Here is a 14,794-nt window from a genome sequence, read left to right as displayed (position 1 = left end):
CCCCACACAGCCTTCCTACCATGGGCCAGGCATATGCCAAGCACTAGGCAAGGCTTGGGGAAGATGGGAAGACAGGTGGGGTGAATAGCCATTGGTGCCCTAACTGGGTTGATCCCTTAGGGAGTTTACCTGTGAGATGGATCAAGTGTCCAGTCAGGAGCTGAGACTCAGGGAAGAAGAGTTCCTACCCTCAGATGCTTTGGTGGACATGTTGTTCTAACTCAACTCCCATACCTCTCCAGGGAGTCACTTCCATGTTCCCACCCCTACCTGAGGCCATAGACACCAGAGAGCATAACCCTGCCTCTGCCTGCAAGACAGGGCAAGGGGCAACCCTTGAGATGAGACCAGCTTGAGCCATCTTTGAAGAGATCCACAGAAGGGCCTCTCTCAGTTAAGGGGCATCTGAAGGGGCAGCCTCCCCTCAGCAGGACAGAAGGCCCTGCTTGGTAGTACTGGGAGCCCATGTGTGGTCACTGTGCCCACTCTCCAGGGCATTCTGGGATGTGTGGCTTGGTACAGCTCTGCTTTTGGGCTGAAGAACTGGGCTTGGACTTTAGTGCCCAAGTACTGTATTTGTGGGATGCCTGCCTGATGGGGGGTGGGCAAAAGAAATGGGGCACTCCTCTATAGTCTGGAGTATGGGATTACCAATTTCGGACCTCACAGGATATACATTAGAAAGAGATGGGGGTCTCAGGCTTATCTGGATCCTCTCAAGCCCCCCCCCAGATACACAAGGATTGGGGTCAGCCTGGGCCCAGGCCTCTGTAGTCTCCAAATGGCTCTCCGAGTGGTGGGAGGCAGGGAAAGGGGACAAAGCATATGCACTGTGCAGGATACCTTCTCAGTACCCTGATGGGAAAAGAGGGGCCCCAGGGACCACTGGCACTTGTGGTTGAATGGAGCTTGAGAGTGCATGAGGCTTCCTTTTGGCATCCTGGGTTCCGATATCCACCATGCCCTCCTATCTCCCCATCACCTCCCACCCCTTCTGCCCTGCTCCATAGTTCAGGACCTTTGAGCCCTGCAAGCAGCTGTGGTGCAGCCATCCTGACAATCCATACTTCTGCAAGACCAAGAAGGGGCCCCCGCTGGATGGGACTGAGTGTGCACCAGGCAAGGTAACTGTAGGGGATGTGGAGGAAGTGTTCTTCCTGTGGTGTAGACCATCATTGGCAGGAGTGCAGGTGTCAGGCCTCTCTTCTGAGCTTGCATGGGTGGATAGGCACCATGCATCCCAGTGTGTGGTGCACCTGCCTGGAATCTTCCCACAACCTCACACATTCCCACACTGCCCTCTCTCCAACATGGCACAGCATCCTTGGCCTCTACAGTCAGCTTGGTTTCTCATGGTCTCACAGGATTGCACAGATGAAAAGATTGCAACCCAGATGGTTGAAGAACATGTCAGGGCCACACAGGGAGTGATTTGCAGGGAGGGGTGAAGGGAACACTCCAGGTTACCCGCCTACTCCCCCCGCTCCCTGGCTGCCTCTTCCTCACCCCACACATGCTCTCTTCTCTTCCCCAACCTGCCCTCCATGTGTTTCTGGGTTTGTTTGCTTCCTCAGGCCCATGTTTGTCAGAAGATTCTGTGGACTTTCTGAGACCCTTCCACAGCCCTATGTAGAGCCCCAGATCCTCCCCAGTAACAGTTCAGTGTAATTAATTTCTGCCTTGGCTGCATGTTAAAATCTAAGGAACTTTAAAAATCCCACCCCTGGAGCAGAGGTGACCACAGAGGAGCACAGAGGAGTTTTGGGGTGGAAATGTTCTGAAATTTGATTGTGGTGAAGTTTGCGCAACTCTGAACTTAGGAAATGACATTGAATTGTACACTCAAAATGAGTAATTTCTGTGGTGTGTAAATGGTACCTCCTTATAGCTTCCAGAACATCCAATGACCCTAGAGACTGGTTCAGCTGGTCGGGGAAGCCCAGGCTTCTGAGGTTTTAAGAGTCCTATTAGGGGACTCCAAGATGAAGAAATTCACCTCTCGAGAAAGACCCAGAGAGCTTTGCTTATTTCTCCTATCATATCCTGCAGGAAAAAAAAAACAAAAAACAAAAAAAACCCCAAAAAACAAAAAAACAAACAAAAAAACCTTAGTTGGGCCTCTTCTGAGGGCTGGGCACTAAACTTTCAGTTCTTAGGGCAGTCCTGTTTAACAGGTAAGTAAACTGAGGTTCAGCAAAGGGGGCACACATAGCTGAACTGGGATTTGAACTTAGGCCATTCAGCTTAAGTGGCTGCTCCCTCAGCTGCAGGGACAGACATGGTTTGCTCATCTGTTTATGGTCCCTGGAAGGTGATTCAAGGTACAGAGCCAAAATCAACTGCAGATAGAATAGGGTGATTGAGACTTTTCTTCCCTCCCAACACCCCCTCAACAGGATGATAAATGAAATAGTCCCCCATTCATTATCATTGTGAATCTCATTGAATAGTGTCTGCCATTTCAAGAGAACTGTGTGTGCTTGATATTGACTGAAAGGGGCAGTGCTGTTTCTAGCATTGTGCTGGTGAAGGGTAGTCACACCAGGATGGCAAGCCCTTTGAGGTGGCTCAGCTCCCTGTATCTGGTGGGCTGGGATTCTGTCCAGCTCATTCTTCAGACCAATTCCCTTAATGGCTCTTTCTCTGGACTTGTCACGGTGTCCATCCTCTACACCATGTTTCCTCTGGGGCACCCTTCATTCAGGCTCCACTGCCGTGGCCCAGGGTGACCTCACGTCCTCTGTTTCACCCCAGTGGTGCTTCAAAGGTCACTGTATCTGGAAGTCTTCAGAGCAAACTTATGGCCAGGATGGAGGCTGGAGTTCCTGGACCAAGTTTGGCTCCTGTTCTCGGTCATGCGGAGGTGGAGTGCGATCCCGCAGCCGGAGCTGCGACAACCCCCCGTGAGTGTTCTGATCGGGCATGGGCATGACAGAGACTATACCTTCCTGAGGCAGAGGGACTCAGAGGGGAAAACAGTGGGTGGACAGGGTACAGGAGAGTAGCCCCTACAGACAGTTCCATATTCTCTGGTTAAGGACTTAAAATAATTGGAGCGTTTGCTAGTGAGCCATTGGGAGTGACTTCTAGAAATGTGCCTTAGTGGCACATGTTCTCATGTGCAAAAGATTCCTCCCAGAAAGTTGTATGGGCCCCTGTTTCTGTCCGACCTGTAAGACTTCCAAACACCCTGATCCTCTGGCTGAACTTTGAGTAAACACCAATCTAAATTGTTTTATGTCATCCTCCAGTTTGTTTTCTGCCCTGCATGCAAAACCTCTCTTCCTTCTTAGCTTTCCTGTTTCCAACATCAACCCCTCCACTATCTCAGGCAAGTTTCAGCATTCTGGGGAGACACCTGTCTATCCCTTCTTGTCCTCTCGGTAGGATCCCCTCCCCTATTCCATGGCTGTGGACCATCTGAGCCCAGCTCTCCATTGTCCCCATCTCCCAGATGAAGCTGCTTGCTGTCCTAGTTGCCTTCTATTGCTGTAATTTAAAAAAAATGGCCCAAAACAACCTGTGGAGGAAAGGGTTTATTGCATCTTATACTTTCAAGTGGCAGTCCGTTGTTGAGGAAAGTTAAGCAGGAACTTGGGACAGGAACCTGGAGGTGGGCATTGAATCATAGATCACAGAGGAACACTGCTTACTGGCTTGCTTCTCTGGCCTGTGCTTAGCCTGCTTTCTTATATAACCCAAGACCACCTGCCCAGGGGTGGTACTGCCCACAGTGGTTTGGGCCCTCCCATATCATTCAATAATCAAGAAAAAGCCACACAGACATGCCCATGGAATAATCCAATAGAGAACATTCCCCAGCTTGGGTTCCCTCTTCCCAAATGTGTCAGGTTGACAACCAAAACCAGTCATGAAACTCGCTCAGGATTCCCTCACGCAGTACAGAGACTGGCCAGAGCTGCCATGAGTCCACTGGCCTGGGGACTTCCACAGGGATAGGGCTTAGCCCTTCCTGGCACCAAGTGGTATGATGAACACTTGTAATGACAAGTCATAGCACCCTTGTAAATAGTGTCATTTGGGACCCAGTGGATAAAGTGCTTGCTGTCTAAGTGTGAGGACTAGAGTTCAGATCTACATAAAGTTGGGCAGATGTGGTGACTGCCTGTAGTCCTACCACTTGGGAGGTGGGGGCACAGGACAAGGCAAGCTGGCTAATGCGACTATCTGGAATCAGTAAGTTCCATGTTCAGTGAGAGACCCTGCCTCAGTGAATAAAGTGGAGAGTCATCAAGGAAGACGCCTGTGTCAACTTGGGGCCTCCACACTCAGGATCCCACATACACACATGCAAACCATTCACTCATACACATACAAAAAGAGAAAAAAGAAAAAACAGTGGTTATTGATGGTATACATTTACCCGTAGGGATGGTGGTTCACTGCCAAAGTAGTTCATGCCTTTGTTAACTGTACTGACTTTGTATGAATGGGAGTCAATGTGGACTGCCTTGTCATTTTCACCTATGAGAGGCACAAAAGCCAAGGTGATGGGAATGCACAGTGGTACCTGTTCTGATAAACTTACCTTGCATTTGTCACCAAGAGTTACCCACCCCCCCTTGCTCAGAGCTACCATTTATTGAGCTCCTTGTAGTAATATTTTTTTATTTTATGAGGCTTAAATGAAATGATATATGTGCTCAGCCCTGTGCCCAGCATGGGTTAAGAATGTCACAGTGACAGCTGATGTTATAATTATTATTATGATTTGTTCTGAGCACTGTGTGCAGGATGCTAAGCACTTAGATGATCAACCCCAGGGAAGTTCTCCTAGTATCTCTGAGCAGAGGATATTGTTACCTTCTGTTCTTGGATCCTTTGTATCAATAATCTTACTTAATACTGTTCTTTTTAAATGTAATTTGTTTTTATTTTTATTTTGTGTGTATGAGTGTATTGCCTGCATGTGTGTAAGTGCACCTGTGTCATGCATTGCTCACAGAGGTTAGAAGAGGGCATCGGATCCCCTGGAACTGGAGTTATAGATGGTTGTTAGCCACCATGTAGATGCTAAGAATCAAACCTGGGTCCTCTGTAAGAGCAGCCATGCTTTTAAATGCCCAGCCATCTCTCCAGCCCCAATTCTGTTGTTCTAATGAAGAAAAGTGTCCATCGCTATGTAGGACTATGTCTTATCACACTAGGAAGAGGGTAAATAAGGGGAAATCAAGCACAGCAAAGCCAAATGACCAAACCAAGGCCACATGATCAAGACTTGGAAGCTGGCTTTTCTCTTCCAAACCCAAATCTCTTTGGCTGTTCCTTAGTTTATTTTGCTATGAAATAGAAGTGGATGTAGAAAAGTAGTTGTTGACTGAGTGTCTACTGCACTAGTCAACAGCTGAAGGAATTTAAGGAAGAGCAAGACTAACTGCTGTCGTTGCTGGGTTATATATCTGTCTGTCATTCTGTCCCTCTCCCCCACATATATACGCCCAGTGGCATAGGGGAGGTCTTGCAAATAAAACAGTCAGGGAAGAAGAAGGTTCTAGAGAGGCAGGGGATGGAGTTGAGTTGGTAGAGTGTTTGCCTAGCATGCATGAAGCCTTGGGTTGAATCCCTGGCATCATATAAATTGGGTTTGGTGGCACACACCTGTAATTCCAGCACTCAGGAGGTGGAGGTGGGAAGACCAGAAGTTTAAAGTCATCCTCAGCTATATAGTTAATTGAAGACCAGCCTGGGCTACCTGAAACAATGGAATCCAGAGGGCCCTGAGCTCAGCAGCCTCACTCTACAGGTCACTATGAAGTTGATAAGTTAATGGAATGCTCTTGCCAATACAGCAAGACTGAGCTGTCCTAGGAGCCATGTAGGAGGCTCCTCATTCCCCAGCTTTCCTGGCTAGCCAGGTCATCTGTTCCCTCTGCCACCCTAGCCCAGCCTATGGAGGTCGCCTGTGCTCAGGGTCCATGTTTGAGTACCAGATCTGCAACAGCGAGGACTGTCCTGGACCTTTTGAGGACTTCCGGGCCCAGCAGTGTGCCAAGCGCAACTCCTATTACACCCACAAGAATGCCAAGCACAGCTGGCTGCCCTACGAGCCTGATGATGGTGAGTGGCCCTGTTCTGACCAAGTCTTGGGTGTCTGCTGAGCCATGTGACCCTTGATGGGACCCTCCTGTTAGTTGAGGCACAGGGACATTAGGAGAGGAGAAGGAGGAGGAGACAGCCAGTGGACAGGGTTGTTGAAGTTGTTTAGACCAGTTTGTGCATCGGGTACCTCTGGACCACCATCACCATTGAGGTCATTCTTGGTTCATGTGCTTAAAAGGGTGATTTCATGGCAGATGTAAGTCAAGCAGCTTGAAGAGGGGGCCATTCACTGAGAGGTGCTGCGAGCTGGTGGCAGAGCTGGGAGTGGAGTGGGTGCCTTTTAGGTATCTGTGTCCTTATCTGCACGGGAGAATGTCTGTCCAAAAAAGAGGTTTCAGAGTACATTTAAGAAAAAGCCAGCTTGGGCATAGTGGCACATGCCTTTAATACTAACATTCTGGAGTCAGAGGCAGGCAGGTCTCTGTGAGATCAAGGCCAGCCTGGTCTACATAGAGAATTCTAGGGCAACTGGGGCTATAGGAAGACCCTGTCTCAAAAACAAAAAAAGAAAAAGAAAAAGTCAGACAGAGGCTCAGCTCACTTCCTGTAGTTCATCTCAAAGTCCTGGAGAAAGCCCAAAGTGTTCCCCAGGGGTGTGGTGCTGTGTCCAGAAGAGCACCATCCTACCATAGGCCAGGCATGTAGGTTTTCTGGATGAGATATCCATTTAGCAGTGACTGAAGGTCATTTGAAAGGCAGGTGGGTAGGAGTCTAGAAGATCCTCATGTTAACCTCCACCCCAGGCTACTCTAGAATAGACACAGACCTCTTAACTGAGAGAGTCTGATGGGACCACATTAGGACCAGCACCTAGTCTTTTCACACGTGTTCAGTGAGAGCTCCCACAGCAGCTTTAGACTAGAAATGCCTGGGACACCTGGCTCTTCAAGCCTGAAGGCTTGCCAGTCCTGTAACTGGCTTATCACTCCCTCCTTTGTGCTCTGGAACCCAGAAAGCTCCATCAAGAACAGTTTCTTTCTGAGCCTGGGTTGACCTCAGGACCCTGAGCTCCCTGGCTTACATTTACAGTGGCAAAACCCTTAAGTTGCAAAAGACTTCTGAGCCCTGTCAATTCCAGGCTCCCTTGTAGGAGGGGACAGGGGCTCGCTTCTGTTTGGCTTCCTCTGATTCTAGGAAGCGCACTTCTCCTTAGCCACTTTCCCAGACACTTGCCTTCCAGGTGTCCTGGTAGGTGGAAGGACCCTATCTCTCATCTGGAGGTGGAACTGCCGAGGCCCAGATCTCACCAGGAGTCTGGTTCTTGAGCAGGGAATCAAAGGTATACTTAATTGTTGTAACTACCCTGGAGTCCTGTGTGAGGGAGACAAGAAGTGACCAAGTGTCCTAGGAGCTTGGTCATAGGAACTAGAGCCAGCTAAGCTCCTTAGGATGGATTTTGGGAAAGGCTGGCTTTGAAAGCCTTGTGGGTCCACTGGGAAGACAGACAGGCAGAGAAGCCTATCAGGCAAAGCAAGAAGGTCAGCGAGACAGCTGGACCTTACTCAGGCTTTTCCCAGGACATTCAAACCAATTCCAGGAAGTTAGCTAAGCCCTCAACCTTGCTTTTTCTAAGAAATCCAATGAGTGTTTATATGTTCTCTGGAACCTCCTTTTAAGGACATCAGCAGCCAGGAGAGAGAAGGGAACATTTCATTGTTGAGACATATGGTCCTGCTACCGCTGTCTGTGCCCAGTGAGGTTGTAGAGTCAGAGCAAGACCCAAGTGACTTTTCTGTTTGAAGTTTGACTGACTCGCTCCCTGTGTGGCTTTGAGCAAGCACCTTAGCCTCTGGTCCTCTGTTTCCTCTGATGCTAGAATGTGGGCTGAGGTGTGGTGCACTGGCAGAACATTTGCCTAACATGCATGAGACCCTAGGCTTGATAGCCAGTACTATACACAGATAAAAATAGGGACTAGGGAGATAGCTTAGTTGGCAAAGTGCTTGCCTTACAAGCACAAGGACCTGAGTTTGGTCCCCAGAATCCACATTGAAAAACAAAAAACAGGGCTGGAGAGATGGCTCAGCAGTTAAGAACACTGACTGTTCTTGGAGAAGACCCAGGTTCGAATCCCACCACCCACATGGCAGCTAACAGCTGTCTGTAACTCCAGTTCTAGGGGATCCGACAGCCTCTTCTGTCTTCTGCTGGCATTGCACAACATGGGTGCACTTACCTACATGTAGGCAATACACACACGCACATTAATTAATTAATTAATTAATTAAGAAACACCAACGACCAAAAAACAAACAAAAAAACCCAACAGTGGCTAGAGAGATGGCTCAGTGGTTAAGAGCACTGACTGATTTTGCAGAGGACCTGGGTTCGATTCCTAGTACCCACATGGCAGCTAACAACCATCCGGAAACGCCAGTTCTAGGGGATCCGATGCCCTCTTCTGACTTCCTCAGGCATTGCACTCATATACATAAAATAAATGAACAAACAAACAAATCCAGGCATGTAACATGCATTTTTAATCTCAGGACTGGGGAGGCTGAGACATGTAGGTCACTGGGCTTCATTAGTTGCCATATTTTAGATCCCAGTGAGAGACTGTCTCAAAAGACAGGGTATTGGGACTAGAGAGATGACTCAGTGATTAAGAGCACTTGCTGCTCTTGCAGAGGACCCTGGTTCAGTTCCTAGCACCCACATAGTGGCTAACAACCGTCTGTAAATCCAGTTCTATGGAATCTAATGCCCTTTTCTGACTTTTCTGGGCACCAGGCGTACACATGGCACACATGCAGGAAAAACACTCATACATATGAAAAATAAATCTTTAAAACAAAACAACATACACAGATGAGTTAAGTCATGACTGGGGAAATGGCTCAGCTGGTAAAATGCTGGCTGCACAATCATGAGGACCTGAGTGTGGATCCCCAGCACCCACATAAAACCTGGCATAGTGGCACATGTTTATAATCTCAGTTCTGGGGAGAGAGCTAGACAGATCAGTGAACTCCAGGTACAATGAGAGACCCTGTCTCAAATAATAAAGTGGTCAGTGATTAAAGAAAACATCTGATGTCAATCTCTGCTTCCATATGCATGTACACCCACATGTACATACAACACACACATACACATGGATAAAGTGTAAAGTACACATGCATATGCATGTTCACCCACATGTACCTACAACACACACATATACATGAATAAAGTAATCACATGCTCCTGTAAACAACTCATCATCCATGCGCATGTAAGAAGCCTCAATTAAACTCATTGGGTCACTATAAAAGGAAGAAAAAGTATTAAAGAAAAAAAGAGTAAGTGTATATCCTGTAATGCTAGAACCTTCTCACTGCGGCTTTGAGAGGATTAGATGAGTTAAGTCATGACAGGTGTTTAATGTTGTTTCTCAGAGGTGTGGAAGGGCTTTGGAGGTGTCTGGTATTCAGTGAGTGTCTGCTAGGTGCTGACTTTCTAAAAAAATTAATTTTTATCTTTAATTATATACATATATATGCATTTGAGGGTAGGTGCCCATAGAGATCAGAAGAGAGCATCAGATTCCCCCAGAACTGGAGTTACAAGTGGTTGTAAACTTCCTGACATGGGTACTGAGATCCAAATTCATGTTCTCTAAAAGAGCAGCAAGAGTTTTTAACCACCGTGCCATCTCTCCAGTGCCCAGCAAGGGTTCTTAACCACTGAGCTGTCTCTCCAGCTCCAGGTTTTGGCTTATTATTGCTGTTGGTTTGTCACTTGCTTTTTCTCAGTAACCTGATGTGGCATTTTCTGATCTGGGAGCATGAAATTAGGGAACCGAGGTTCAGAGAGGCTAGAGACAGTTGTACCAAGTCACATGACCAATCCCTAAATGCCATAGTAGGGCTTTTAAGCCCCCCGCCCCCCGCCCAGAGCTTCTCCCACTGTCCCTGACCTGGCCCCCGGACTTACTGGTGGAACCACATACTGATGGAATTCCCAGACTGTCCTACTTTCTGCCAGCCCAGTGTGGGGTTCATCGGGGTCTCTGTCTTCACAGATGCCCAGAAGTGCGAGCTCATTTGCCAGTCTGCAGACACAGGAGATGTGGTGTTCATGAACCAAGTGGTCCATGATGGGACACGCTGCAGCTACCGGGACCCGTACAGTGTCTGTGCTCGTGGCGAGTGTGTGGTGGGTGTCCCTGAAAGCTGTTCATCCTCTACTGGTTCATGGGGCCTGGAGGGCTGTCCCTGGGAAGGCAGTATAACTCACCCTGCCACACCCAGGACAGTCCAGGCTGCTGCAGAGGGGCCCCTTTTTGTTCTAAACCATTATAGGGAAAAGGAAATATGAGTCATTAGTTACCATGCTGGGTTTAAGACCTCACCTGGATCACAGGTTCCCCTTTTGCCTAGGGCCTGAAGTCTCAGGAGGGAGCCAGGGGACTTGAGAGGTGGAGACAGGGCAACCTTCCCCCCACTGACCTCACCTCCACCCTTAGCCCTTTGGTTGCGACAAAGAGGTGGGATCCATGAAGGCAGATGACAAGTGTGGTGTCTGCGGCGGGGACAACTCTCACTGCAGGACTGTGAAGGGGACACTGGGCAAGGCCTCAAAGCAGGCAGGTGAGCCCGGCCAGGGCTAGGGTGGGGTTGATGACAGGTGAGCTTTCCTCCTTGATTTGTGCTGGGGTTCAGGGAGGGATGGGGGTCTGCGAGCCTGACTACAGACCCTCCCAGGCTGCCTGTGGCAGGTCACCCCCTTTCCTAGCATGCTAATACTGGGCTCAGGGCCCAGGAGCTCAAGAAGCATGTTCCTGTTAGATGACATGGGAGAGCAGGGGCCCAGCCATCTTTCAAGGGGAGTGAGGGGATAGACAGTATTAAAGGCGTAGCCCAAACTGGACTGGTCATTTTCTATTCCTTTAAAAGAAATCTGTAACATTTTCTACTTTGAACTTCTGGTACCTTTGGTTCTTTAACTCCTCATCTCATTTCTGACTAAACTTGCTATGGAAAAGGGCCAGATACTACTCCTTTATACTTTTATAAAGCAGATCTAGTTCCCCTTGGAGGATTTCACATCTATGTCTCACCCTTGATTGTATGTTACAGAAGGTGGGTGATGAAGAAAGGCTTGCTATCCAGCCTTGTGAACCCAAGAGCCATGTAGGATCTTCAAGGCCTATTTCATTAAATCCCTATAGTAGCTTAAGAAGGAAAGAGGAGGAGGGAGGGACAGAGGAGTGAAAAAGTGGGGAAAGAGCAGAAGTGGAAGAAAGTGGGACATAAGAGCAAGGTCCACACATGTACATTGTGCACGTACAAGGTAGCTCTTAGAGTTCACAGACACTTGAAGCCACAGCATCTTATCTGCCCTTTCCATCCTTGGAGGGAAGGCCCCATCCCTGTTTTACAGTTGAGGAAACAGGTTCAGAAATGTTCTGTGATTGCAAAGTTCCTGAGTTCCCCATGGCATGATGTGGGGTGGGGTAAGGTGGGTGGGGCGCTGGGTAGTGGGCCATTAGCTCAGAACACTCTTTGCTTTTCTGGATGCTCCTGGATGGAAGCAGCTCTCAAACTGGTGCAAATCCCAGCGGGTGCCAGGCACATCCAGATCGAGTTGCTGGAGAAGGCTCCCCATCGCATTGGTGAGTGCCATGCTTGGTGTGAGAGGACAGGGAGGCATCACAGAGAGCAGGTGGGATGTCACAGACTTGGATTCAAGCAGAAGACCCTTTTTATTTATTAAATTTATACTGAATGGGTGATCATTCCATGATTCAAATTTTAGAAGATCTAAAAGGAAATCTAGTAAATAGGCCTCAGGACCAGTGTCGCCCCCCTCCCCCCAGGAACAACCATTGTCCAAATTTCTTGCCAATGCAGTTGGTATTTAAAGGAACGTCATTTTTGCAGAGGCCAGCTCTTGCTGCACAGCACATCATATGTAGTGGCTATGAATAGCATTTGTTATAATCTCACAGTTCTGTGGTTGTACACAGCTGGGTGGTTCTTCTACTGCTTGCCTGAACTCAAACAGGCAAGGGCTGGCAGTTGATAGGTCTATGAGAAGTTGGTTGGTATAGGAAATATGGGATTGGTACTGGTATTCAGCTGAATCATGAGGGTAACAGGGTCATGGCCTCAACAATTTAGCCTGAGGTTATTCCCAGGGTATCTTTACCTGGCTGTCTGCAGTAGCAAGAGAAGGCAGGCCCCAGGGTACAAGCACTTTGCAAGTCTGTACATCAATTCTTAATATTGCATTGGCCCAAGTCACATAGTTAAGCCCAATTCAAAGATTAGAAACAGTCTATCTCTTCATAAGGGAAATGGTAAAAATCACAGTGCACCACATGGGCCCTATATTCTCATTGAAATGTTACTTAAATGTCTACCCTGCACACTTGTAATGATTGTACAACCATGAAGCCAGAACAATTAAAAATTAGAACCCCAGAGGCCGAGGAGATGGCTCAGTGGGTAAAGTGTTTGTAACACAAGCATGAGGATCTGAGTTTGATCCCCAGAAACCATGTAAAAGCTGACATAATGGCATGTGCCTGTAATCCCAGCATAGGGGAGGTGTAGCCAGGAGCTTGCTAGCTAGCTAGTCTAGTTGAATTTCAGAGCTTCAAGTTCAGTGAGAGACCCTGTCTCAAGGAAAAAAAATAAGGTAGACAGTGATTGAGGAAGACATAGACCTCTGGCCTCCACATGTACCCATACACACATATGTGCATACACAAGCATGTATACATGCATACATCCCACATACACATACAAATCAGAACCCCAAAATACATTAACTTTAAAAATTCAAGTTAAAGGCCAGTAAGATGGCCTCAGCAGGTAAAGGTGCTTGCTGCACAAGCCTGACAACTTCAGTTCAATCTCTAGAACCCACATAAAGTTAAAGGAGATAACCAACCCCATGAAGTTGTCCTCTGATAGCATATGTTCCCCACACATAGGTTGTGTCATGCACTCTCTCTCACATACATTTTACAATAGCAATAAATAAACATTGTAAAATATTTTTAAAATTCAGGTTAAGAACATTAATGTAATACGAAAGATATTTTTATGGGTTTGTTTGGTTTCTTTTTTACTGAAACTCAGTTGGCAGTCAAAAAACAACCATGTCCAAGAGAAATCCTTCCATAGAGACATCAGATAGATTTGTGATGGCAGGGGCCTGCGGGGAGGAGATGGGGTGAGTACTCATGGGCACTAGGTCTCTTTGGATAGGGGTGGAAGTGCTCAGGGTTTGCACAGTGATGCTTGCATGTGCTAAACAGTCACTGGGCAGCATACTTTAATAGGATGAATTACACGGTGTGTGCACCGCATTTCAATTCCAAACCCAAGAGTACAGTTTGGAGCCCACTCTGGCTGTTATGGACAGCAGCTGCTTCCATGTTGGGCAGTGGCTGTGTTCCCCCATGTCAGTCTGTGCTCAGACCTCTCACAGAGGAGTCACCTTGGCATCAGAGATGCCCCTGTGGCCTATTAGACCACCAAGCCCTGCCACTTTTCATCTACCCATTACAAACACTAACACAAGATGCAACATTTCTTGGCAAGCTCAACTACCACCAAAATGTTCCCAATCATGTTTTTAGATTATTATCAACATAATAATATGAAAAATCTCAAGCCCCTAGGAGAGCATACATTTCACAGTCATATTTTTAGATTACTATCAATGTAATAATATGAAAAAGTCAAGCCTTCCAGAGCTGTGCCTCTCACTAATACAGCTGCGGTGGTTCCCACTCTTCTGCTCAGGAAGCACCTGAAAGGGCACAAGGGAAACAGGCCTGAGATCAGTTCAGGTGGGTGACTATGTGTAGGTAGTGGTAGGCCATCAGTACAGATGTGGAGAGTGTGCTTATGTGAGCTTGAATGGTGCGTGCCTGTATGTGTGTGTGCACATGTTCCTGTGTGAGTGTGGGTGCAAGCTCTAATATGTGCCTGCATGTGTGTGTGTGTGTGTGTGTGTATATATATATATGTGTGTGTGTGTGTGTGTGTATGATGACATATATACACATGAGTGCTGTGTGTGTATGTGTGTGTGTGGTGTGATGCCAACCAGAGTGTGAGTTCTCTACAGAAACCCAGCAAAATTAGCAGTGAAAACCAAGTCTTTGTTTAAACTCAAATGGAATCTTTACTGCTATCTCATTTAAGCTCTGTGGCAATGTAGGAAGGATCCTGTTACCTCATCTTTGCAGCCAAGGAAACAGAGGCACAGAATGTTTAGGTGGTTGACCAAGGGTTATTAGCAGAGCTGGGTCTGGATCATAGGGTTACATTGGTCTCATCTGTAGGGGGTGGACAGCCAGGGGTTTCAATGGTACTTGTTATGAGCTGGACAAGGGCAGTGAGGCCATTTGAGGCTCTGAAGAGCTTCCCAGCTTCAGTCTTGGTGGTCAGGGCCTGTGCAGGCAGTTGGCAAGGGGCAGCCCTCTACCTTGGCCTGTCCCTTACTGCCCCCACTATCTTGCGGCCTCACTGGAACCTGGGCTCCAGCCTGGCTTAGCCCACTGTATGTCCAGATTGAGCCCTGCCTGTCTCTGAGTCCATAATGACTGTCCTTTGGGATGCTGCAAGGACTAAGCTGAAGAGATAACAGAGTGAGTGGTGAGTGGTAAGTGTCCTTAGCTCGCTCTTAGGTTATAATGACAGCCTTTTTTTTTTTTTTTGCTTATTTCATT

The 14,794-nt window shown here is 47.7% G+C and overlaps 1 protein-coding gene across 3 annotated transcripts in view; it reads left to right on the top strand.

Moving 5' to 3' along the window:
* Positions 1 to 14,794, top strand: part of Adamts14 (ADAM metallopeptidase with thrombospondin type 1 motif 14) — an 86,653-nt gene that overhangs the window by 56,487 nt on the left and 15,372 nt on the right. For all 3 annotated transcript variants that reach the window (XM_017799028.2, XM_029565152.1, XM_029565151.1), the window contains exons 10-15: positions 1,011 to 1,124; positions 2,755 to 2,903; positions 5,903 to 6,078; positions 10,127 to 10,260; positions 10,571 to 10,694; positions 11,642 to 11,719. In XM_017799028.2, coding sequence (XP_017654517.2) covers positions 1,011 to 1,124; positions 2,755 to 2,903; positions 5,903 to 6,078; positions 10,127 to 10,260; positions 10,571 to 10,694; positions 11,642 to 11,719 — 775 coding nt within the window. The remainder of the gene's footprint in view (positions 1 to 1,010; positions 1,125 to 2,754; positions 2,904 to 5,902; positions 6,079 to 10,126; positions 10,261 to 10,570; positions 10,695 to 11,641; positions 11,720 to 14,794) is intronic.

The sequence above is a fragment of the Nannospalax galili genome, unplaced genomic scaffold (assembly GCF_000622305.1).
Source record: "Nannospalax galili isolate Female #2095 unplaced genomic scaffold, S.galili_v1.0 scaffold1437, whole genome shotgun sequence".
Classification (NCBI taxonomy): domain Eukaryota; kingdom Metazoa; phylum Chordata; class Mammalia; order Rodentia; family Spalacidae; genus Nannospalax; species Nannospalax galili.
This window is presented reverse-complemented; position numbering and strand designations above follow the sequence as displayed.